This window comes from Pituophis catenifer, unplaced genomic scaffold (assembly GCF_029215685.1).
Source record: "Pituophis catenifer annectens isolate HBS135680 unplaced genomic scaffold, rPitCat1.0.hap2 SCAF_15, whole genome shotgun sequence".
NCBI lineage: Eukaryota > Metazoa > Chordata > Lepidosauria > Squamata > Colubridae > Pituophis > Pituophis catenifer.
This window is the reverse complement of record NW_027256895.1, coordinates 16,292,458-16,320,170: the sequence shown is the minus strand read 5'-3', so window position 1 is coordinate 16,320,170 and position 27,713 is coordinate 16,292,458. Positions and strand designations below refer to the sequence as shown.

Sequence of the window (27,713 nt, the reverse complement as noted above, 5' to 3'; positions counted from 1 at the left end):
GGTGTTAGCCGCCCAGAGTCCTCGGAGAGTGGGCGGCATAGAAATATGACTAATAATAATAATAATAATAATAATAATAATAATAATAATATCCACCCCTGCTTATGTACCTCTTTTATTGTTTTGTGTACTTCTTTTATTCTTATTTAAGTATCAAGTGCACAAAATTAATAACTTCCTTTTTGTACATCTTCTTTCTGCAGGTCATTCATTAGAACAAAGAAGTCAGTGAGGTCAATATGGCCACGTTCACCCAGCCACATGACCACCAAACCATGCCCACCCAGTCACATGACCACCAAGCCACACCCACAAGTCACATGACCACCAAGCCATGCCAACCAAGCAAGCCCCCCCCCCCGAACCGGTAGTAAAAAAATTTGAATCCCACCACTAGCCTAAATCAATAATTAATGTATAATATGTTTTCCACACAAGTCCTAAAAATAAAGAGACCCCAGTTGAACAAATGAATCAAAAACTTTATTCTTGTTCATTTATTTATTGAGCAGTGCTGATCCATAGAGTAGCTGAGGGTCAGAAATGTCTGAGTGGCTGACTATGATAACAACAATGCATGGATACACCCAGATGAATGCAACGATGAATGGGATGTCTACAATTATTGATTTCACCATCAAACTAAAGCAAAAATAATCAATGCACTAATCTCAGTAGGAAAATATTAGATGTCATCTAAAGCTCAAGAATAATAATTAAGATTAATTCTTAAAGAAGCCATCAATGGCGAGACAGTAGTCATCATGAATAAGACTAAATTATTCTCAGGGAAGCTGAGAAGATCTCCAACATCACCAACTTCAAACATGTCTCCCCAGTTTCCAGAACAACATATCTCCCAGGCTTTCATGACTAAAGGAGAGAAAGAAGAGTTGGCTCCATTATTTCTGGATTAGCACCTTACCTGCTGCACAATATTGGCTCTCAAACTTTCAGGATTGTGGAAAGGGATGTTAATTTGACTTTCCTGTATGATGAGGGAGAATATTGGGAGAAGTGGCAAATAAGGCACTCATGTTATCCCTTAGTTTTTTATTAACAGCATCGCAAAACACCCACAAAGATGATAAACTTTTGGCTTCACATGTACCAGGAATGTGTTTGATGTTATGAGTCAGGGGTGAAATTCAGCAGGTTCTTACAGGTTCTGGAGAACCAATAGCGGAAATTTTGAGTAGTTTGTAGAACCAGCAAATACCACCTCTGTCTGGTCCCAGAGTGGGGTGGGAATGGAGATTTTGCAATATCCTTCCCCAAGGAGTGGGGAGGGAATGGGGATTTTGCAGTATCCTTCCTCTGGAGTGAGGTGGAAATGGAGATTTTACAGTATCCTTCCCCTTCCATGCCCACCAAGCCACACACACAGAAATAAAAAAAAAATGAATTTCATCACTGTTATAAGTGATATAAAATAAGCATTTTCTTTCCTTTTGACAGGGATGCTGTGAAGCTCATAAAATGCAGGACTTAAATCCATTCATTTTTAAGATTAATGCACATGATATCACTAATATATTTTTAATATCTTTTTCTTGATTAGCTATCCCTTACTATTCTGATTAAGACTCAGAATAATCATCTAAGATGATTGTTCAAAGAAAAGATGCAGGGCAGTTATCTAGGTTATGAAATGAACTTCTCAGTGCAATTGGCTTGCATATCATATTGATGTGATGATGGAGGGAAGAATACAGAAATACAAACGGGGGAAAAAACTATGTGCTAAAAGTGACCAATTCAGCTTTCTACGTAGGGTCTGATGTTGAAATGATTTTCATTTCTTCATTAATTGCTTCTTCTTGTTTAGATCAGGTCTCAAAATAATGATATAGCATTTTGGGAAAAAGATGCAGCCCAGTAATCCAGCTGCTGAAGCCAAAATGGAGAAGATCTCCACAGCCACCATGTATTTTCCCTTGGTACTCAGATAGGTTGGAACAAATGACACCCAAACACTGCAGAAGACCAACATGCTGAAGGTGATAAATTTGGCTTCATTAAAGCTGTCAGGTAAATTTCTAGCTAGGAAGGCCACAGTGAAACTGACAGCAGTCAAGAACCCCAAAAAGCCAAGGACTGTATAAAACATTGTTGTTGAACCTTCATTACATTGCAGAACAATTTCTTCTGCCATGGAGTACGTGTCAGAATCTGGGAAGGGGGGAGAAATTGCCAGCCACACTATACAAAGGATGAATTGAGCCAGGAAGCAAGATAAGACAATATTGGTGGCCAGCCTTTTCCCCACCCATTTCCTTATTTTGGATCCGGGCTTGGTGGCCATGAAAGCAAGGACCACTATGATTGTTTTTCCCAATACACAAGAAAGGGCTACAGAGAAGAGGATGCCAAAAGCAGTTTGTCGCAAGAGACATTTCACTTGGTCAGGTTGCCCAATGAAGAGCAAAGTGCAAAGGAAAGAGAGCAGGAGAGCAGCAAGAAGGTTATAAGTGAGGTTCCTGTTATTGGCTTTCACAATAGGTGTTTCCTGATGTTTAATGAAGATCCACAGCACCAGAGCTGAGAGGACAGAAAAGAAGACTGCAATTACTTCCAAAAAAATCCCCAAAGATTCTTGATAAGTTAAGTAAATTATAGTTTTTTTAAGGCAACTATCCTGATCCTTGTTTGGATATTGATCCTCTGGACATGGGAAACAATCATCTAAGTCTGAAAAAGAAACAATTCATAGAAACATTAATATTTTGAAGTGTCATCATTTTATTTTCAGTATGCCCTGATTTTACAGCATTCTGTACATTTAGTGAGTTCCCATCTCAATTACTGAATTGCCCTTTATATGGTGCTGCCCTTAAAGACCATTTCAAAGCAATAACTTGTCTGCAATGTAATGTCACATGGGCTTACACTATGTGTGCTCTATAACTCACTTGTTCTACTACTCCTGCATGAGCTATACTGGATCCTAGTTGCTTACCATGGGCAATTCAGTTTGCTGGTTATCACCATTATGTCCATGAATGTCAGTGGATCAAGTTATATGTTGCCTAAGCCTCCATGGCTTAGGGCCCGGTTATTTACGAGACCACCTTCTGCCACCGATAACCTCCAACCGGCCAATTCGCTCCCACAGAGAGGGCCTCCTCATGGTGCCATCGGTCAAGCAATGTCGACTGACGACCCCCAGGGGGAGAGCCTTCTCTGTGGGGGTACCTGCCCTCTGGAACAAGCTACCCCCAGGAATACAACTGATCCCGGACCTCCGGACCTTCCATCGAGCTTTGAAGACCTTCCTATTTCAGCAAGCTGGGCTGGCTTAAAATTTTAATGGGTTATTTTAAGGGTAACGGGTTTTAATTTTTGGGAAGACAATTCGATTTAATTCTGTTTTAAATTATTTTAAATTTTATATTGTGTGTATTTTAATTTTGGCTGTTCACCGCCCTGAGTCCTTCGGGAGAAGGGCGGTATACAAATTTAAACAATAAATAAATAAATAAATAAATAAATAAATAAATAAATAAATAAATAAATAAATAAATAAATAAATAAATAAATATGTGAGACCATGGTCAATGGTATTTATCTTTCTCAATAACTCAGATTGATAGGCATGCCCCAGTTCTTGTATGTTAAATGTTGTCATATGGGAGTTTGGAGTTGTATCTGGTCTGTAGTGTCAAGGATTGTCCAACACTTGTCTACCTGAATTATGAGGCATTTCTAAACTTTTATCCTTGTGGCAGGCTGGGAAATCCTTGTTGTTTCCCTAATGTGTTGGACTAGGATGGGTGAGGCTGATTAGTCTGACACCTCATGATTTTTTTTTTAAATGCATTTTTAAAGGTTGAGGTAAGCCACCTTATTATATGAGATAGGCAATCTTATAAATTCAAAGTCAGTCAATCATTCAATCAATCTCTGATCTCCGTGTATTTCGCTGTGCCCTCAAAACCTTGTTGTTCCTCCAGGCTGGGCTATCAAGGTAAAGATTTTAATTGGGTTTTAAAAATGGGGTTTTAAATTTGGGGTTTTAAATTGAGCCTATCATTTAATAATTTTAATTTATTTTAAATTCTGTTTGTCTTGTGCTTTTAATCAGGCTGTACACTGCCCTGAGTCCTTCGGGAGAAATAAAATCAATCAATCAATCTTCTAGGTAAAATAGGAAGAACAAACAGGTTGAAACCATGGGAAAAAGTTACCAATGCAAAGTTACCTTCACTTCCAAAAACAAAGGACAAAAGTTTCTTGTAAAAACTGTTTATAATTTTTGAAGCAAACATACAACAGGAGAATTCAATTCTGAGGTTATCTATTGTTAATCCAATTTAGAATGAACTGATTGGTTTTATCATCAAGTAGCTTACTGACGTATGAAGAAAAAAAAAAAGCAATTCAAAGATTTCATTGTTCATATCAGTATGTTCAATCGCCATAATAAGAAAATTAAAGAATTAAGAGCTCAAGTGGTGTTTTCATCTATACTTCCCAAATCCAATGAGGGAACAAACTATTTTAGAAATGAACCACTCATCAAGAGAACTTCAATTTCCTAGACCAGTTATGGCGAACCTTTTAGGGACCAAGAGTCCAAACTGCAACCCAAAACCTACTTATTTATCACATGCCAACATTGCATTATGTAACATGGCAATTTAGCCTGAATAATGAGGTTTTGTGAGGAATTTCACAACCTGACTTCTCCCTTGTGGTACTGGATTTCTTTAACAGCACAACTCAGCAATGATGGAAGTGTAGTGCAGTAGCCTCTGGAGGGCCATCACATCCTTATTCTTTCCTTCCTTCCTTCCTTCCTTCCTTCCTCCCTCCCTCCCTTCCTCCCTCCCTCCCTCCCTTCCTACCTACCTACCTCCTCCTCTGATTTCACCTTCCTTCCTTTAATCCTGTATATTATGGTTCATTATTGTTGGTATTTATTAAAGAATGCTGTGTTAGAAGCATTAGAAGCTTTCAGTGAAAATAAAGTAGTTGTTGTTTGTGGCTGAAGCTATCCCGGGCTGTAATTTACACACAAACACACACACACACACACACACACACACACACACACACACATATTTTTATTCCACTTTCCCTGGGTCCTTGGGAAAGGAATAGTATCTTTTCTCCATCCCCATGTTTAGTAAACCCTAACCTTAACCCCTTCACAGCCTTTTACCTACTATTGTCCCACCTTGCTTTCCGCTCCCCTTAAAATGAGGCTAGGAAAGAAAGCCAGGAGGGGGGAATCTAAAGGGGAGGGAAGAAGAGACCCAGGGAGATCCCTCTCTGAATAGCCTCCTGCCCAGATTTCAACTGATTTCTTTTCTGATCCTCTGACAAGCACCCCGCCCCCCTTTTGGACTCTGGACCTTTATTTATCCCATTTATTGGGGGAAATTGGATTTTTATTGGGTCTTCCCCCCACCCCACGCCAAAAGGAAAGCCAGCCGGGCTTCTCCTCCTAGAAGCCCCCCTACCCTTCCCCCTGCTCCCTGCTCCCTGCTCCCTTTCCCTTACCCCCCCCCCCGCTCAATCCCACTTCGGGGCAGAGGGGAGCGTGCTGGAAATGCATGTTGGGGCGATGTAGGAGCGTGCCTTCTGATGCTCTGCCACTCGGCCCGCAACTCTCCATGCTCCTCCAGGGCTGGCTTGCTGAGGAGGTGAGGAGCAGCAGCCCTGATGACTTCGCTCCCCCCCCACACACACACACACATGTCCACAGACATTGCTTCCTGGCTTCCTCAAAGGTGCCAGCTTGTGTCTGGAGGTGCCAAACAGCAGGACAGCTGTAAGAGCCAGGCCAGGCCTCTCCACCATCCGACTCCCAATGGGAGTTCTTCTGTTGGGCCAGCCACACCCCTGCTGGGCTTTTGTGCTCAGTGCTTGGGTGGGGGAGGCAAGCACTTCCCCATGACATCCCCTTATTTCTCTTGGTCCTACTGATGAGAGCTGGAAGGCTATGTTTTGGGGGATGGTCCACACACCACAAGATACAGTCCTGCCATACTCTCCCAGCCATCTTGTCTGGCAGCAACAGCAAATGTACCATGATGAAGGCAGAATTCTGTTGCCATGCAAAGGCAAGTACAGGGGCACTTCGCTCCTGCACTAAGACTCCACCCATTGCCACCACTGTGACCAGGCGACAGCACTTTCATCCCTCTGCTGTGACAGGGTGACAGGGAGCCTCAGCAGAGGGGTGAAAGAGCTGCATGGGTTACATTGTGGCTCCACATCGTAATGGGCTTCAGGAGGAAGACGGAACTCCACCTCCCCCATTGTGAAGTGCACGAGTAAAAAAGTTCACTCAATCAATTCCAACTTTGCGAGATCTTTTTCTTTCATGAGAATTAGAATTGATTGAGTGAAACGCAATGGAGAAACATGATTGGAGCTGGGCTGGGGTGACGGCATGCGTGCCCACAGAGAAGGCTCTGCATGCCATGTCTGGCACTCATGCCATAGGTTCGCCGTCACGGTCCGTGACCATGGTCTGCATAAAGGACTCAAATGCGTATACCCAAATGCTGAAAGTTGAGGGAACAAACAGGGTGAACTTGAAATACTAATACATGAAGTTAAATATGATATAGTTGCTATACTGAAACATGGTGGGAGGAAATTTATGCCTGGAATGTACTGATGGAAGGATACAAACTATTTAAAAGAAACAGACCTAACAAAAGAGGAGTTGGAGTTGTGTTTTATATATAAAAGATCATTACATCTCTACAGATCACTATATCTCCCAGTCTAGCACAATCCCAGTGGAGAAGAAAAACAACAGCTCTCAAAAGAAACCAGCATGGCTGCATAAAAACCTCTCTGATAAATTGAAAGACAAAGGGGAGAAGTATAAAAAGTGGAAAGAGGGGCACATAAGTAAGGCAAAATATCAGCAAATAGCCTGAGCCTGCAAAGATGAAGTTAGAAAGCCTCCTAGAATTCATATAGGTCAATATAAAAGGGAAAAAAAGAATGACTTTGCTATAGGCATATACTACAGATCACCCAACCAATCAGAAAAAATAGATGAACTTCTTGCTAAACAAGTAACAAATCTATGTAGGGAATATGTCACTGTAGTAATGGGAGACTTTAATTACCCTGATATCAACTGTAAGAAAACCTCTGCAGCAAATAGGAAATTAAACAGATCCCTACCCAACCTAGCTGACAATTTTGCCATCTGAAAGATAGAGGAGGGAAGTAGAGGAAAAGCTATACTAGACCTAGTTCTTATTAATAGAGAACAAGTGATAGAGGCAGTTGAAATTGCCAGAACTTTGGGTGAGAGTAACCATGTCATATTGGAATTCAATATAATGCAAACAGAAGCAATAGAATCTAATACAATTAGTGTCTTAAACTATAAAAGAGCTGATTTTAACAACTCAAGAAGTGTGGGGAACTCTGCAAAATATTATCATAAAAGCCCAGTATAGCACAATACCACTGAAAATGAAAAACAAGAAATCCAAGAAGAAATTAGCATGATTGCACAAAGATCTTTTTGATAAACTAAAAGACAAAAAGGACAAGAAGAAAAACAATGGAAAGAGGGACACATAACTAATGCAGAATATCAGCATATAGCTGGAATCTGCAAAGATGAAGTCAGGAAAGCTAAGGCTCAGAATGAACAAAGATTTGCAAGAAAAGTCAAAGATAATTTTTAAAAAGTTTATTTCAATGTCTAAATAACAAGGAAAATGTCAAGGAAACAGTAGATCCACTAAAGAGAAAAGATGGCAAGGAAGTAACAGGCAGTAGAAAGAAAGCAGAGCTGCTTAATTCATTCTTTGCATCAGTCTTCAAGCAAAAATAAACTATACAGTAGTTCAACCTACCAAAAACCTAACTGTAAAAGACAGACTAGAAATAAGAACTAAAATAAGTAAGAAAATGGTTAGAGAATAACTATCTGATCTTGACAAATCACTGGGACCTGATAGTTTATACCCCAGAGTTCTGAAGGATCTGGCAGATGTTATCTCAGAAACATTGTGCCATGTCTTTCAAAAATCCTGGAACACTGGGGAATTACCTTAGTACTGGAAAAGAGCTGATGGGGTTCCCATCTTGAAAAAAAAAAGGAAGGGGAGGAACTGACCCAGGAAACTACAGGCCAATCAGTGTACCATCAATACCTGGGAAGATACTGAAAAAGATAATAAAAAAAACAAATCTGCAAACATCTAGAAACAAATAAAGTTATAACTAAAAGCCAGCATGGGTTTGTTAAAAACAGATCATGCCAAACCAATCTTATTTCATTCTTTGACAAAGTGACTAAATTAATAGACCTGTGAAATGATGTGGAGATACCTATAGTAGAGACTATAGTATATATAGTATAGACTTCAGCATGGCATTCAACTAAGTGGTGTAGGGTCTCCTGCTTGATCAAGGGATTGGACTGGAAGACATCCAAGGTCCCTTCCAGCTCTATTCTGAATCTAATATTAAAATTCAGCCCGTTTATATTTATTATAGAATTGATACATTTAATATATTCCTTTGCTTACCCAATTGGTCAGCTATCTTCCCTTCTGGACATATTTTACAGTCATAGCAGCAAGATAATTTCCCTTCCACTTTTATCTTGCTATGGCCAAGAGGACATTCCTTGTTACAGATGGAAAGAGGTAATGCCTGTTCATAAATAAAATGAGAATTCACACAAAAATTTATTTTTGTCAGATTATTCTTTTCATCAATTATACATGTACAAACTCTTTATATTTAGTCCAAGCATTGGTGTTGCATGTTCCAGTTTTCTTCTTGGTGTAAACCACTATTGGAATTACTATCCCTTAAAAAATAATAAACATAAAATTTATCTATATAAAATTATAGATAAATGAATGTGTTACAAATGTAGAAACAGATAAGGAAGTTTTTTTTCTATCATATCCTTTCTTTCACTGATTAGTTCATATTTTATTTTTAGAAATAATACATGCATACTCTTCCCCTTGAATGAATTTTATAGGTAATGTGCAATCTTTGTGGGAATGGTGCTGCATTTTAATTAGACGGATAGATAGATAGATGATAGATTAGATAGATAGATAGATAGATAGATAGATAGATAGATAGATAGATAGATAGATAGATGGATGATGGATGGGTGGGTGGGTGGGTGGGTGGATGGATGGGTGGGTGGGTGGGTGGGTGGATGGATGGATGGATGGATAGATAGATAGATGAAAGATAGATAGATAGCATTTTTTTAAAAATCATTCATTCAAATACATTTTGATATGAATGCAATATATTTAATGTGATTATGCATATTTATACATATATTTATGGGTTAAGCCACCCAGAGTTGCATGGAGGCAAGATGTGTGGGAAACAAATTTAATAAACAAAATTAAATAAAAATTTTTAAAAAATGAAATATATTCCAGAAACAAGAATCAATGCAGGCTATTTCAATGATCAGACAAAAACTTGGATTAGTTAGTTAATTATGTAGCTAGATAGACAGTTAAAGTCTTCTGCAAAAATTTTCTAATTTTATCTTCCTCTTCTTTTTTTTGAAAACATTTTATTAAAAGCTTTAAATGGAATGTAGAAACTAATGAACTAATACAGAATAAAAAATATGATGAAAATCTGAAAGAAAGAAATAACAAAAGTTTTAAAAACTGGTTAAAAAAAAGAAAGAAGCAGCTCCCAATTTATTTATTTTTTCAGCAGGACAAGATTTATTACAAAGTCATCTCTTATTCTAGGATTATCCATTTCTTAAATCATTGAAACTACAGATCATAAATGCATTGTTTCTTTTTTCATGCAAAAAGTGTTGTCAGGGGTTTCCAGAAAGCTATATATGTCGATATTAATTTTTTTCTAATCAAACAATTTGATCAACCATCCCCTATTTCAGAGGAGGTTATTAAAAAGTTAATTCTAAAGTACTGAAATCATGAAATTAGTATTTTTTTAAAAAAAAAATCATCCTGTTTTAATAAATTTTGTTTATCTTAAGGTACATACACCTCTAAAGTATTTTGCAAATGTACTTAGAAAGAAATCCTGTATACTAAGATAGCTTAGCATTGGAACTACAGAAATACTTTGGACATAGAAATCTTAAGCTATCTCTTTGATCCCAGTAAAGAAGAACATTTGTAGCTCTGGACTGAAATGAGGGGTGCTTGATGCTCTCTGAACTTGGTACCACAATGATGATGTTATTTAGCTTGAGTAATGAAATGTCTGCAAGAAAGCAAACAAACTCAAGAAGGACCAATGACACCCCTCCATACACACACACATCTCTTTGACTTTAGAAGTTTGTCTTCAGATCACATTCAAAAGAAAAAAATACTCACTCACATATCCATGAGGATGCTCCTATGGTTGTAAGTGTGAACAGTGGTCATACATATTTTTTTTTCAGTGTCATTGTAACTTCAATGAATAGCATACAGACTGCTAAATGCTTGCTTACTCCAAATGTTGCTGTGATTGTGATTGTTTAATCATTTACTCCACGGGCATCAAAATTGTGGCATCCTGTTGCCGTCAAGTGATCTATCATGATATATTCTTTTGAATGTGTGGGTATGGCTTATTTTGTGGGTGTGGCTTGGAGGTCATGTGACTGGGTGGGTGTGGCTAGCTGGTCATGTGACCGGGTGGCCATGGCTATGTGTATAGGGACTACTCAGAGGGCTGAAAAAAGTCATTTCTGACAGGTTCTCGCACTTTTGACTGGTCCTCACACTTATGACCATCCTCACATTTATGCCTGTGCAGCATTCTTAACAACCATGTCACTCATTTCACAACTGCTTCTCTTCACCATGGTGACAAGATAGGGCAAAAATGTAAATTGTGAGGACAGTCGTAAGTTCAAGGACTGGTCAAAAGTGCGAGGACCAGTCAAAAATAACTTTTTCAGCCCTCTGAGTAGTCCATATGCACAAAAGGACTACCCAGAGGGCTGAAAAAAGTGATTTCTGACAGGTCCTTGCACTTTTGACCGGTCTTCGCACTTATGACTGGTCATCATTTATACCCATTGCAGCATTCTTAACAACCGTGTCACTCATTTCACAACTGCTTCTCTTCACCATGGTGACAAGATAGGGCAAAAACGTAAAATGTGAGGACAGTCGTAAGTTCGAGGACTGGTCAAAAGTGCGAGGACCAGTCAAAAACAACTTTTTCAGCCCTCTGAGTAATCCATATGCATAAAAGTATATACAGCAATAGAGAGGGATGAAGGAAGGGAAAGGAAATTAGAGTAGGAGTGAGGGTAAAAGAGGGAGGAAGAGAGGAGGAGAAGGAGAAAGGAAGAGGAAGTAGGGAGGAGAAGAAGAGGGTGGGGAAGAGAAAGTAAGAAGGAAAGAAAAGAGAGAGGTGGTAGGTTTGAGGCTGTACAATAAAAAAGATGAAAAGGAAGAAATCCAAACAAATATAAAGATATTAAGATAAAGAATGAATTGTTAAACTTTAAAGAATAAAAGAGAACAAATATGAATAAATAGCAATAATTAGAAACACACATACAATATATTTTCTTTGAACAGAGTATTTGGCCAGTTCACAAATTTAAACAGTGTTTAGTCATTTCAATTAAATTTACAATTTCTATATTTCCTTTTTGCCATATTTATTCCTCATCTATTTTTTTTAAAAAAAACCAATATTACCCTTCATCCTCATCTCTAATCTTAATCAAATTCAATTTTTCCCTTCTATTCTATATTATACCCCTTCCCATTGTCATCTATTTTTATATCCATCCTCACATTGGTTAATTATGTAATATTACAGTTGTTTAATACAAATTCAACATTTTATATAAATCAATTAGTTATATAACTATCTTTTTTGTATATTAATCAATATGAACATGAATATTCCAATTATTTCCATGCAATCCAATTTCTTACAAATCTATTAATTATATTTACCAATAATAATAAACCAAATAATTTCCCCCATATATTCCTCCAAACCACAACTTAACCATTTCTGCTTTCAACACAATATACAATTAATAGTATCTCAATTATTCCAATTCCCTAGTTAAATAGAGCTTTTTTTCTTTTGTGTTTTAAAATCTTGAACTCTCCTCTTTTGCCCTAAATTTCCCATTGTTTGCAGTTTTGCACCTACCTTTTATGGTGAGGAAAAAAAAATCTCTCTCTGCCTCATTTTGTCACATTGCAGCAAAGACCCTGCTTTACTTTCAGTTTCGTTTTTTCAGCATAGGTAGGGGGAAAAAAATCTGCTCCAGCACTGTTTGAAGCTAGCAACAGAACAGAGTCCTGAGCAAAACAGCTGAGAGCAAATCAGCTGAGAGTCGGGAGGCCGATCTAATCAACTTGTGCTAATTAACCTATGCTGAAGCTGAAAGGGGCTGTTTTTCTATTTTTGCAGGCACCGGTCTACTCATTTGTTTTCTTTTAACACTGATCAGCTGTAGGGTGGCCCTTTGAAGCCCTGCGGCAAGAGTTTAAACAGTTTTTTTTCCCTCTAGCCATCAGCTGGGACAGGCAGCATAGATTGGGAATGGGCAGGGTAAGTGAACGGCGACCGGGACAGGAACCGGTTTGGTGGTGTGGCCAGCTAATCTTATTACCGGTTCTCCGAATGATTAATTTTTTTTACTACCAGTTCTTGAGAACCGGTGCAAACCGGGAACAACCCATCACTGATCTGGCATGTGGCTGCCAGTTTGACACCCCTGATTTATTCCATCAATTAGTGGCTAATAATTTCAGGAAAAGGGGAAAATGAGACATTACCTGGTTAAATATGCGAGGCCAAATAGCTTCCTTGTCAGAAATGGTGAGGAACTTTTCTGAGGGAGCCTTGGGGTTGATCTTTCCAATTTGGATTTTCAGAAAGGACTTGTTTGGAAATGTGACCCAATTTAAGACATCAAATCCAGTTTCTAATTCACCATTGGGGCCAAAAGAAATCTGTTCTCCAGCACTGTTGTTAAAGGAGACTTCTTGCAAAAACCGGTGGAGCTAGAGGAAGATGACAAAAAAGAGATAAGAAACAGAAAAGTTATCAGGAATCTTTGAAGGGGATGGGAACATTTCTTTCAATTTGGCCTAGGCTTAAAGAAAAGTAAGCTCTTCCATTTTGCCTTGGTCAAACTATTTCAAACTGGTAAAAAAATTATATTTTTATCAAATGCATTTTTAACTCTCAGCTGAAAAACTGTCAGATGAGAATTCCAACAGAAAATCCAGAAAGGGATAGATCTGAGAAATCACTTTGCTTTGATTGAGCATTTCAGAAATGGGGAATTCAGTTATTTGCCATATAATAGGCAAGATAGAGAATGACATGGTGACCGAGTGGTGAAGACCCATGCATCCTACTTAGAAGGTTCAGAGTTCAATTCTAAGCAGTGAAAACTGTTTCTCCATGAGGGCACAAAGGAAAAATATCTGCTGTGAACTCTGTGTGGCATCAGGAAAGGCATCCGGCCAGTAAACACTCATGTCCATTCAGTTGCCCGAGACTACCCTGAATTAAGGGATTACAGGGTCATAAAAAGAGATTTAATGGAGGCAAGGTAGAATTCCCTGAGACAGACAATTCTAGGCCAAGATGGCTTTTTCTTCCATCTGGGGGTAATTCCAGGTGTTACTTGTGAAAAAAAGAACTTGAAATATTCTTTCTGCAATTCATTAAGAACTTTGTTATTCACTGGAAGTAACACTAAGTATAGTTGCCTTTTGAATATGTACCTTTGACACCTTTGAATCTTAGTAACTTAAAAATTAAGCTGGTGAGGAATAATAATGCTATTCAGTCATAAAGTAGTTTTCATTTTCTACATATAAAATTGTCAAATATAATGGATTGAATAAGATCCTGTACATGCCATTTTAGATATAAAATGAAGTTCGTATGTTACATATTTGTGTGTCTTTATCTAATTCTTAGATTTATATTTTATTTTTTCATTATCTTTCATATGAAAATATCAACTACTTCTATATAGCTTTCAAAACTATCTATAAAGCATTCTAGCTGTTAAAACAACAAAACAAAAGAAAAGAAAAGACAAAACCAGTCTCCTATTCTAGTACTTGATGATGTCCCCAAATTTTGTATTAGCCAATATTACTTGCCAGGGTGATTGGAGGAAGAGCTTCCATTTCCTCTCATTTATTTTTTGTCCCCCTTTGAGTTTGGAAGAGCGCATGGCTTTCAGAGCATGTGCCACAGCATAGACAGCATTGTAGACACTGTAACTATGTCCATTCATGGTGGTGTCAAAGACAGAATTAGGAAGAGTCTCCAGTTTCTCTTCTCCAGTGCAGATCCTTTCAGCATTCTCATCTCTAATATCCTTGGAGAATGGGCATTCAAATGCATCTTTCCAGAAATCCCTAATAAACCCATCACCTTTTTCTAAGTTTGGGTTTCTCTTCTGCATAAATTGTTGGAATCCAGTCAGCTGCTTTGAGTGAATGGCAAAAGAAAGTGCACCATGGAGAAAATCAATGGGCAACGGTCTTTGCATTAGAATGGATGTGAATTCCATCTGGGCTGTCATGATCCAAACTTTGGCCATTCTCTCCTTTGTAATATTATCATGACTGAAAAAATAGATCATTAGTCTCAAATTCACCAAGCCTTCAACTTCAGCATTTAAGATAACTGCAATGACTGTACTTTCCGTGATCATTTTGAATATTTTACCTACATTTTCTATCCACTCAGCAGCTGCATTACCATACATCATCGGAGGAAAACATTCTATAAAGTCAAAGCAGATTCCTCTCTCTGAAAACATGGAAAGCCTCTTCTGAATGAATCTATTACTTTCTTCCTCATACATAGAAACTAACCCAACCCAGGTCCATCCAAAATGCAACAATAAGTGAAGTATTGCTTTAAATTGGTGGTTCTCATCTGGGAACATCCATTTGACAAACATTGCTGTTTCAGTATTTACCAATGGAGCTGATCCATATGAGATCTAAATGGAGAAAGTCAGAACATAGGGGTGAAGGATTTCAATAATAATAATAATAATAATTCGGGGTCCTCATTGACCTAAGACAACTTGTAGGGTCGGCGAACAAGAGAAGCATGGACGGACTAACACAGGGAGTCTGCAAAGTTCCTGGTTAGTCAGATATAGCCTCTCACACCGAGCGACTGAGAAAGCGACCATACTGTGCTGCTAAGAAGCTGGGGCAGCCACAGCTGAAGTGAGGAGTTAAAGACAAAGTGCATCATCTGGGTGAGAGATTGACTCTTTATACTAAAGTTTCTTTTCATACCTGCTTGGAATAAATAGAAAGTGAAAAAGTGAAACGGAGCAAAGATGGGAGGGAGAGTGGGTCTATGACAGCTCTCCACTTCCAGTATTAGAGTGGCAAGGAAAGCAAGTAAATCTAAAGAAAAGAATTAATTACAGAATGAACTGAAAAAAAGGATTTGATTTGAAAACAAGAGAAGATATAGAACCTGACTATATTTTTTAATATGGACAAATGAATTTAAATGAATTGGAACTGAAGAGAGTATTTTGGAAACTACAGAGAATTGGGGGGAAAAAGTCTTCAAAATAAACAAAAAAGAAGATACATCACTCCAAAATGTATGGGATACAATGAAAGCATACATTAGAGGGCTGGCAATACATACTTGGGAAAAAAGAATAAAAAGAAAAGAGAAAAACAGGAAAAGTTAGAAGAGGAATATAAAAAGCTGGAGAAGGAATCACAAAAAGATACACAATATAAGAAAATTTAAAAAAAACAAATGTACTTGAAAAAACATGAAATGAATTTAATTGAACAAGAGGATTTGGCAAATAAATTAAGAGCTTCTAAACATTTTTTTTTTTGAAAATGTAAATAAGCCAGGCAGATGGTTGGCATATAAAATGAAAAAAGAGAAGGAGAAAAAACTAATCAACCAATTAAGAGATGAAAAAGGAATGGTATGTTATAGAAATGAAGAAAAGAAAAAAATAATTCAAAAGTATTACAACAGACTATATAAACAAGAGATAATAGCTAGAGAAAAGATAGAACAATATTTAAGAAAATCCGACCTATCTAAAATACCTGAAAATTATAAAAAAGCACTAGATGAAAGAATAACAATGATGGAATTAACAGAAGCAATCAAAAAAACAAAAGAATGGGAAAACACCGGGCCCAGGTAGATTACCAGCAGAACTATATAAAATACTACAAGATGTACTAAATAATGTAATGTTGGAAATATTTAATGAACTCTTAGTAAACTCAAAGATACCAATTGTTGTGGCCCACCAGCAACCTGCGCGGATCGTGGCTGATCCCGATGACGAGGAAGCTGGTGTGGGGTCGCGCCAGCAGCCTGCGCAGCTGGCGCTCGCATCGGACAGCGAGGAGGCTGAAGAGGATGTGGTGCCAGAGGCAGAGACTTAGCCAGGGCCTTCAGAACCTCCAGAGGCTCCTTCAAGTGGAGAGAGCAAAGTGGAGGAGCCTCTCCCCAATGCTTGAGCACACAGGGTTGCCAAAAGGCAGGAGTGGCTACTCAGGAGGAGGAGGAGGTCTCCTCAAGAGTAAGGTTTAAGGATAATTGGCCACTCCCTTAGCCTATTTAAGTTGCACGCAGTTAGTAATTTTTTGCTGGAAACAATGTGTAATTACTACAGAGTATTTTGTATAGTGAGTGTCTTATTGTATCTTGTTTTCTGGGCTGGTTGCCAACCTTTGCTGGATTTTGTTTATTCTTGGTACGTTATAACTTTGATAAGGACCATTGGTGTATCTCACAATCCTTGGGAATCCGGAGCTAGGGCAGAACACAAACTCATGGATGGAGGCATATATTACTCTTATATCAAAAGAAGATACAGATTTACAGCAAATTAAAAATTACAGACCGATTTCATTGTTGAACGCTGACTATAAAATATTTGCATCAATAATGGTGAATAGATTAAAAAAGTTGTTAAATGAATTTATACACATGGATCAAAATGGTTTTTTACCCAAAAGACAGATTAGAGATAAGATGAGAACAATTTTGAATACTCTGGAATATTACAAAGTGAACTCAGATAAGCATATGGCAATGATATTCTTGGATGCTCAAAAAGCATTTGACAGTGTGAATTGGCAATTTATGATAAAACAATTACAAATTATGGACTTTGGGGGAGATTTATAAATATGATAAAAACAATTTATAACAAATAGTCAGCAAAGGTAATGATGAACGGAGATATGACAGAAAAGTTTAATATAATAAAAGGAACAAGACAAGGATGCCCTTTATACCCATTATTATTTGTATTGTCATTAGAAGTATTAAATAGAAATGTAAGACAAAATGAAGAAATAAAGGGATTGAAAATCAAAAAAGTAGAATATAAACTACAAGCCTTCACAGATGACTTAGTATTTATCTTGGAGGAATCTCAAATAACAGAACCCAAATTAATAGATCAAATAGAAGAATAGGGAGATGTGGCAGGACTGAAAAAAAATAAAGAAAAGACAAAAATATTGGTGAAAAAATACTACAGAAAAACAGAAGAGAGACTTAATGGAAAAACTAGACATTCAGATTGCAAAGAAAGTAAAATGTTTAGGAATCCAATTAACTTCAAGATGAGTAATGATTAAAGAGGATAATTATTATAAACTGAAAAATCAAATTGAAAAAGACTTGGAGAAATGGAAAAAATTACAGTTATCACTGATGGGAAAGATTGTGATAATTAAGATGAATATATTACCAAGACTCTTATTCTTATTTCAAACAATACCGATAAAAGTGGAAAAGAAATATTTTGAACAATTAAATAAAATAGTAATGAAATTCATATGGCAAGGGAAAAAAGCGAGAATTAACATGAGGATGTTACAAGATGAGAGACTTTGAGAGGAGGATTTGGACTACCTAACTGGGAACTATACTATCAGGCAGCAGCACTGACTTGGATGAGAGAATGGATGAATTAAGAAGTACAAGACTATTAACTTTGGAATGACATGATTTACAATTGGGATGGCATGCCTTTTTATGGTATGGCAAAAATAAGATGCAGAGTTATTTTCAAAGACACTATGAAAGAAATTCATTATTATTAGTATGGGAGAATGTGAGAGATAAATATTATTTGAAAATACCAATATGGTTATCTACAATGGAAGTGTTAATACATCCAAATATTATTAATATGGGGACTATTCTTAGATGTAAAGATATACTAACAGATATAAGGGGGATATAAGATAAGGGGGAATTGAAAAAGAAAGAAGAAAGAAGAACAAGGGATTGAAATGGATTGGCATACACAATTAAAAATACAAACAAGATATGAAAAATATGCTAAACTGTATGGTTTTTATTTGGAAATGACAGAGCTGGATGAGATACTCACAGGAACAGATGAAAAAATGATTTAAAAACTATACAATTACTTATTGAGTATTAAGCTAGAAGAAGAATAGGTAAAAGAAACAATGATAGAATGGGCTAAGAATTTAGGATATACAATTGAGTTAGACAAATGGCAGAAAATATGGGAAAGAAATTATAAATGAACGATCTCTACAGCATTTAAAGAAAATCAATAAAAAATATTCTATAGATGGCATATGGCACCTGAAAAATTGGCAAAAATGTTTAAAGATAAATCAGCTAAATGCTGGAAATGCCATCAGATACCAGGATTGAATTATCATATGTGGTGGATGTGTCCAGAAGCAAGGAACTACTGGATTAAAATTAGAACATAGCTAGAGGAAATGATACAACAACATATTGATTTAAAACCTGAACAGTTCCTATTGGGTATCTTACCAGAGAAATATAGTAAAGAGAATATTTATTTGATTATACATATTGTAACTGCAGCAAGAATTGTATTTGCGCAAAATTGGAGAAAAAAGGAGAGAAAATCCCTTTAGAGAGAGAAGTAATTAAGAAAATATTGGAATGTGCAGAAATGAAAAGATCAACATTGGTAATTGAAGAAAAGGAAAAATCAGAGTATTTTAAAGTATGGGAGCAATTATAACAATAGTTTTATATATATATAATTTAGATAATTGATGAATTAATATAAACATAAGAAATTTGGGAACAATGATGTAACAATATAAATGAAAATATAAAGGTATGATAGAAATATAATATGAAAATTATGGAGGACAGAGTAGAAGACACAAAATATGTACTCAGATTAAACACTGAATGATTAAGGATGTATTGTTTGTTTAAAAAAATAATTAGTTTTACATGATATTTGCAATGTTGCTCATCAAGCAAAAAGGGACAGTCCTTTCAAGATATTCTTAATCATGATTTTGCCCAAATTATCATTTCAGTGACCCACCTTTTGAATATAATAAATAGCTGATGAACCCCTCATATTGATCCATTTTTTGTCTCACCTGGGGAAATTTGTAGTTGCATAGAGTGATTGCCATGTTGAGACAGGTGTTAATATGGGGTCCTCCAATGACAGCTACTGTGTTGGTCTGGTCATTGCATTTGTAGTTGGGTATAAATTTATCCTTTGTAGATAGAAATTCCATTGCTAAATGATAAATTGTAAATTCCACAGAATAGTGAGTAGCGATATGGAAACCAAGGCTAACATTGGGTAAAATCCCAGAATGTTCATTGATCTCCTTTACAGCAAATGCCAGAGCCAAAGTGTGCTGGTAATTATGAGTGATGAACCTTCAGTGAGAGTTAGAAACTGTCAATATATTTCTGTTTCAGAATTGGACAGCTGTTGTAATGTATACATATCAATTATACATACATACATAAGAGCCTTGGTGGCGCAGCAGACTAAAGTGCTGTTAAGTAGCACCAGCAGCACTTGCCTGCAATTACTGCAAGTTCAAATCTCACCAGGCTCAAGGTTGACTCAGCCTTCCATCTTTCGAGATAGGTAAAATGAGGACCCGGATTGTGGGGGCAGTAAGCTGACTTTGTATAAAAAAGAACACTGCTTAGGGGAAGCCAAAAGCCCTACTAAGCAGGTATATACAAAAGTATGAAGGCTATTGCTTAATGCATTGTAAGCCGGCTGAGTCTCTGGAGAAGGGCGGCATATAAATCGAACAAAGAAAGAAAGAAAAAAAGAAAAAAAGAAAGAAAGAAAGAAAGAAAGAAAGAAAGAAAGAAAGAAAGAAAGAAAGAAAGAAAGATAGATAGATAGATAGATAGATAGATGATAGATAGATAGATAGATAGATGATAGATAGATAGATAGATAGATAGATAGATAGATAGATAGATAGATAGATAGATAGATAGATATAAATTAGTGTTTATGATTTCTTCTGGACACCTGCAATTTGGTCACTAACATATAGCCCTAGATTGTATCAAACAGAAAAAAACTGACCTAGTTGTGACTACTTAATGTTGAGCTAAGGTAGCATTTAGTCAAACCATATTTGAAATACTGTGTTCAGTTCTGGAGAACTCACTTTAAAAAAATGTATCGATAAGATTAAGCAAATCCAGAGATAGGCAACAAAAATGTTACAAGAGCAGAGAGAAAAAATATCAGGAGATATTAGAGGAAATTAATATATTCAGCCTAGAGGGCAGAAGGAAACGAATACATGACTGAAACCTTTAAATGAATTAAAGAATGTGAATAAGGTTCTAGAAGGCAGTATTCTCAGTATTAATTAAAACATAAGAACATGGGGGCATAATCTCAGAGTGACAGGAGGGAAGTTCAAAACTAATTTTATTATTTCACAGAAAGACTAGTGGAACCATAACCAACTTCCAGAGGAGCTAGTGGATCAGTCATCAGTAACTGAGTTAAAACTTGCTGGGGATAAACATATGACATCAAGACAAAACATTTCTGCCATCAATTTCCTATGTCTCTATCTGATTTTAATATTATCTATATCTTATCTCTATTTTCTGAGAGAAGGAAGCCAGCTCTCTTTTCACACCTTAGATGTATAATAGCCTAGAATATGCCCTAGAGGGTTTCTATTTTATATCTGGATGAAATGAAAGGCAGAAAAGCTCAAGATTAACCAGAGAGCTTCTGCAGCGTTTAGGTTAGACAAACTTTTTTTTATTTTCAGTAAGGGACTTTGTTAAAAAAAGGACGTTTATTGAGGAGAATGAAATTCATATATTTTATGGTTGAGATAATAATATTCATCTCAATTTCAATATCAATATTAGAACAGATTAAGTCTTTGTAAAAATGGACTAAATACGGTCCCTGGAAAGGATCATAAGAACTGACTAGCAACCAATACCTTTAAGCATAAAAGTGAATAAAAATACAGCTTTTAGGTGGCAATGTGGGGGAAGAGGAGGCTGTGTATGAGGAGGGGGAGAAATAGTCGGATACTTACAGGTACTGATCAAGGACATCAGAAGAAGGGAGGCTTTGAAAAGTGACCTCATTTGTTAGAAAAAAAACCTGATAAATAATTGCAGCAATGATTAAATCTCCAGACTGATAATATTTATGAACAATTGGAAGAGGACTACTAAGTTTGCAAGTGTAGGGAAGAGAAATGCTCATCATAGTTGGGGAAAAAAGTAAAACTAATGTTCTGAATATAACAAATTCATTGAAATATGTAGACATCGTAGACATCAAAGAGTAACTCCTACGTTACCATTCAACTGAGGACCATTCATTAACCGTATCTAAAGTTAAGATAATGAACTTTATCTAAAGTTAATAGAATAACAGAGCTGGAAGGGACTTTGGAGATCTTCTAATGAAATATCAGAGATGAAACACAAATCCTTTTTCTCCCTACATGCATGTCTGTATTTCTAAGCATATATTAATAGAATGCAATGTCTTAAACCAAGGTTTAGTTTTGCAGTGTTTGCTGGAGTTCCCTTAAGATTTGGAAAGAAGAGACAATAACTATCCTTAGTTTCTAATCACTACCATTCTTTGCAATGGTGCTTTGAGAAATATCAGAAAGAAACATGTTTATCATATCTCAATAGACACTGCTGCACTGCCATGAACTTTAGGAAGATGTGAAATAAAAATGGGGGAAAGAGAGTTCAAGTGCACAAAAGAAAACAAACTAGAACTATAGAAAAGAAAAGAAAAGAATGGAAATTATTATTATTATTATTATTATTATTATTATTATTATTATTATTATTATTATTTGTTAAATTTTTATACCGCCCTTCTCCCGAAGGACTCAGGGCGGTGTACAGCCAAGATAAAAAACCAACAATATAAAAGTTAAAAACAATTTTAAATTATTAAATAGTTTGGCCAATAATCTAAAATAAAATAACCCATTAAAATAATATTTTAGGCCAGCCCTGCTTGATGGAATAATAGTGTTTTAAGGGCACGGCAAAAGGTACGAAGGTCGGGAATCTGACGAATCTCCCGGGGCAGCTCATTCCAGAGGGCAGGTGCCCCCACAGAGAAGGCTCTCCCCCTGGGGGTCGCTAGTCAACACTGTCTAACTGATGGCACCCTGAGGAGACCCTCTCTGTGGGAGTGTACTGGTCGATGGGAGGCTATCGGAGGCAGAAGGCGGTCTCATAAGTACCCAGGTCCTATGCCATGGAGCGCTTTAAAGGTGGTGACCAACACCTTGAATCACAGCTGCAGCTTGCACAGGAACGGTGTTACATGGGAGCATCGAGTCGCCCCCATAATTACCCGCACGGCTGCATTCTGGACCAGCTGGAGCCTCTGGGTGCTCTTCAAGGGGAGCCCCATGTAGACAGCATTACAGTAGTCCAGACGGGAAGTGATGAGGGCGTGAGTGACCATGTGCAAGGCATCCCAGTCCAGAAAGGGATGCAACTGGTGGATCAGGTGGCTGATAAAAAGCCCCCCTGGCCACAGCTGTCAGATGGTCTTCTAAAGACAGCTGTGAGTCCAGGAGGACACCCAAGTTGCGAACCCTCTCTGAGGGGGCCAAGATCTCACCCCTATAGTCAGTGATGGAACCAACTGACTATGACGGGATGCTGGAAACCACAGCCACTCAGTCTTGGAGGGGTTGAGTCTGAGCTTGTTTCTCCCCATCCAGATCCGTACGGCCTCCAGGCACCGGGTCATCACTTAAAGGGCATAATTGGGGTGGCCCGGGGTGGAAATATACAGCTAAGTATCATCAGTGTACTGATGGAAATCCACCCCGAAGCCACGGATGATCTCACCCAGCGGCTTCACATAAATGTTGAACAGGAGGGGCAAGAGGACCGACCCCTGCGGCACTCCACAAATAAGTGGCCTCGAGGTCGACCTCTGCCCCCCTGCCAACACAGACTGCGTATGGTCAGAAAGGAGGAGGAGAACCACCGTAACCCGGTGCACCCTACCTCCAACCCCCTTCAACTGGCGCAGCATGATACCATGGTTGATGGTATCAAAAGCCGCTGAGAGATCTAATAGGACCAGGACAGGACTCCTGTCCCGAGCCCTCCAGAGATCATCAACCAATGCGACCAATGCCATTTCCATGCTATACCCAGGCCTGAAGCCCGCCTGGAATGGATCCAGATAGTCCGCTTCATTCAGGTACTGGGGAAGCTGTTGCGCCACCACACTTTCAACAACCTTTGCCACAAAGCGAAGGTTGGAGACTGGACGATAGTTTGATAAAACAGCTGGGTCCAGAGAAGGCTTCTTGAGGAGGGGCCTCACCACCGCCTCTTTCAAGGCAGCGGGAAAGAAACCCTCACTCAAAGAAGTGTTGACAATCCCCTGGAGCCAGCCTCGTGTAACCTCCCGGGAAGCCAGCACCAACCAGGAGGGACACGGGTCCAATAAACATGTGGCCGCGTTCAACCTACCCACGTCCTTGGGAGTCACAAGGTCAAACTCCTCCCAGCTAACATTCTCAAGACCCACCTCCATCACCCCATCTGGATCTACCCAGTCAGAGTCCAAACCCTCCCGAATCTGAGCAATTTTGTCATGCAGATATTGCACAAAATCCTCAGCCCTGCCCTCCAAGGGGTCTTCCCGCGCTCCCAGATGGAGAAGGGAGTGGGTCACCCTGAACAGGGTGGCCAGGCGATTATCTGCAGACACAATCAGAGCAGAAAAGTAGCTAGACTTCACCGCTCTGATCGCCACTAGGTAGGTCTTAATATGAGACCTCACCAGTGTTTGGTCAGATTCGGAACGGCTGGCCCTCCAACCATTCTCCAAGTGTCTTTTCTGGTGCTTCATTTCTCTCAGATCCTCGGAGAACCAAGGAGCCAATTGAGATAGGCACTGGGTCAGAGGCCACAAAGGCATGATGCGATCCAAAGCCCCAGTGGCTGCCCTCTCCCAGGCCGCCACTAGTTCTTCAGTTGAGCCATGAGCCAGAGCCTCGAGGAATGGCCCAAGCTCCATCAGGAACCTATCCAGGTCCATCAGGCACCTGGGACAGAACCATCTAACTGGTTCTGTCTCCCTACGGCAACTGTTAGTGGTTTGAAAGTCCAGTTGAAGGAGTGAATGATCAGACCATGACAAGGGCTCGATGACTAAATCCCCTATTTCTATATCATTCTGCCACTGACCAGAGACAAAAATCAGATCCAGAGTGTGTCCCCCCATGTGAGTAGGGCCATGAACTAACTGGGTCAGGTCCAAGGCCATCATGGAATCCATGAACTCCCGAGCTGCCATTGACATTTCGCCAACCGATGGCAGGTTGAAATCCCCCATAACTATAAGCCTGGGGGTATCAACCGCCACCACGTCAGGCAGCTCGGGTAGGGCCACTGTTGCATAGCAGGGAGCCAAGTACGCAATCAGCAGGCCCACCTGCACCCTCTGACCCCACTTCACAAGGAGGGACTCACATCCGGCTGAGAAACAGTGGCCTCCCTCGAGCATAGGCTTTCATTAATAATAACTGCCACCACCCGCCCCTTCCCTGAGCCCTCAGCTGATGGAATGCCCGGAAACCTGGCGGGCACATTTCAACAAGGGGCACCTCCCCTTCCGGACCTAGCCAGGTCTTGGTAATACCCACCAGGTCCGCTCCCCACTCCTGAATAAGATTGTAAATGAGTGGGGCTTTATTTACCATGGATGTGGCATTGCACAACATCAGCTGGAGGCTCAGTCCCTGAGGATCTGAACATCCTGGGGAACGAGAGAAACATTGGGAAGCAGAGTGCGCAATCACTCGAAGATAGCGAGTGCACACTCCCTGAACATGATGTGGCCCCCTGCTTCCACTATATCTGCCCCTCCCACCCACAGTACTGATAGAACAGCCCTCCTTAGGTCGAGCTCCAGCCCCCTCCCTAACATCTGACCCTGTTTCTCTAATGCCGCAGCCCCTCGCAAGGCCAGGTCTTGACCCTGGTGGATTACCCCCCCAAAGAGCAGATGAGCATTTTCTGAATGCTCCTTCTGCTATCTTTTTTTTTCAAGATCTTGTATCAATCAGGAGCATTTTTGAGACCATCCAAATATCCAAATAACTTTTGGGAGTTTTCCTCTTCTCTTCTCTTCTCTTCTCTTCTCTTCTCTTCTCTTCTCTTCTCTTCTCTTCTCTTCTCTTCTCTTCTCTTCTCTTCTCTTCTCTTCTCTTCTTTCTTCTTCATTTTTCTTTCTAATTGTTTGATTGGTTTTCAGTATAGAGCCTGGGACTCACATCATTACAAGAGAGAAGGGATAACCACAAGTCTCTTTCAGTTTTTGAAAATAAGGACATTTTATCACTATGGTACACAGCTGCCCCAGAGTTTAGACAGTGTAGCTAATCCTGGACTCAATTTCCTTATCCCAAAACTTATAGCTCAAGATAATACTTCCCAAGCACTTGAACTTCTTACATTTGTCATTAAAAAAACTAAAGTATGTTTGCTGAGTACTCATTTGAATGAGGGAAGTAAAGTTGAAGTGATGGTATTAGTCAATGAGTTAAAATGTATTTAGGCTTTCCAAAAAGAGCAAGAATCTAATCTAATCTAATCTAATCTAATCTAATCTAATCTAATCTAATCTAATCTAAATCTTCTATCACCATTTACTTAACTCTCTATGTGTCAACTAGCTACATGGAACATGGTTAATGTATTAGTTTGACGATCAGCAGGATCACATTCAAGATCAGATTGCTACTCCTTGTTCACATGGGCTCTCATCACTTGCTCCAGGTCCTGCTGTCACAACAGTTTGAAAGTAGGTGATCATGAATAGATAGATGAGTACCATTTCAGTGAGTAATGTATTGAGGACATTAAACGAGCCTCCAACTGAGTATCCTCCAGACAATGGAGATATCACTGATCAAACTTTGCAATATTTGTAGAATTATGTCATGATATACCTAATGACAATATGATATCACAGGGACTGTCCCTACCCTCCAAGTACCTATCTGAATAGGACTAAAGGATTGTTGTGTTTTCTTTGAATTAAAGGTGTGTGTGTGTGTGTGTGTGTGTGTGTGTTTGTGTAGGAGAGAGCAGAGAGAGAAAGATGTGAGGTAGGCATACTATTCATACATCAGCTATTGAGTTAAAAATTACATGAATAACTGCATGTCCTTAATAAAATGTCATTGTCCATATAGGATTAGGGATAGAAAGAGGAGAAGATATAATGATACAAAAATAAAGAATAGCTAAACAATCTCATGTTTTTAATTTATATAATAGAACTATACTATAAACAGTGGCGATAAAGGCGGCAAAGTTTAATTACTTTTTCGCTCTTATTGCATCATCAGAGAATCGTCCAGCCACCCTGTTTAGGGTGACCTGCTCCCTCCTCCACCCGGGAGCGCAGGAGGACCCCCTGGAGGGCAGGGCTGAGGATTTCGGATGATACCTGTATGACAAAATCGCTCAGATCGGGGGGATTTGGACTCTGACTGGGTAGATTCGGGCAGGGTGACGAGGAACAGTCCTGAGAACGTTATCTGGGAAGAGTTTGACTCTGTGACTCCTGATGACATGGACAGGATTCTGGGGAGACTTAGTGTGGCCACATGTTTACTGGACCCGTGTCCCTCCTGGTTAGTACTGGCTTCCCGGGAGGTTACATGAGGCTGGCTCCAGGGAATTATCAATGCTTTGTTGAGTGAGGGTTACTTCCCCACTGCTTTGAAAGAGGCGGTGGTGAGGCCTCTCCTCAAGAAGCCTTCCCTGGACCTGGCAGTATTAGCCAACTACCGTCCTGTCTCCAACCTTTGCTTTGTGGTGAAGGTTGTTGAGAGTGTGGTCACGCTACAGTTTCCACAATTCCTAGAGGAAACGTCTTATCTAGATCCATTCCAGTTGGGTTTCAGGCCTGGGCACAGCACGGAAATGGCATTGGTCATGTTGGTAGATGATCTCTGGAGAGCGCGGGACAAGGGTTGCTCCTCTGTCCTAGCCCTGTTAGATCTCTCAGCGGCTTTTGATACCATCAACCATGGTATCATGCTGCACCGGTTGGAGAAGTTGGGGATGGGGGGCACCGTATTACGGTGGTTCTCTTCCTTTCTCTCAGACTGGTTGCAGTTTGTGTTGGCAGGGGGGCAGAGGTCGACCTTATTTGTGGCCACTTATTTGTGGAGTGCCTCGGGGGTCGGTCCTCTCGCCCCTTCTGTTCAACATTTATGTGAAGCCGCTGAGTGAGATCATCCATGGCTTTGGGGTGAAGTACCATCAGTATGCTGATGACACCCAGCTGTACATCTCCACCCCAGGCCACCCCAACGATGCCCTTGAAGTGATGTCCCAGTGCCTGGAGGCTGTGCGGATCTGGATAGGGAGGAACAGGC

At 39.1% G+C, this 27,713-nt stretch overlaps 1 protein-coding gene across 1 annotated transcript; it reads right to left on the bottom strand.

The window, feature by feature from the left end:
• Positions 1-1,795: 1,795 nt before the first annotated feature.
• LOC139324452 (vomeronasal type-2 receptor 26-like) lies at positions 1,796-24,622 on the bottom strand. The gene is made up of 6 exons (XM_070954163.1): positions 24,101-24,622; positions 19,392-19,661; positions 14,105-14,962; positions 12,762-12,989; positions 8,517-8,643; positions 1,796-2,691 (listed from the first exon to the last, which is right to left on the bottom strand). Exons 1-6 carry the CDS (start codon positions 24,620-24,622, stop codon positions 1,796-1,798), a joined length of 2,901 nt encoding a protein of 966 aa, XP_070810264.1.
• Between the last annotated feature and the right edge of the window lie 3,091 nt (positions 24,623-27,713).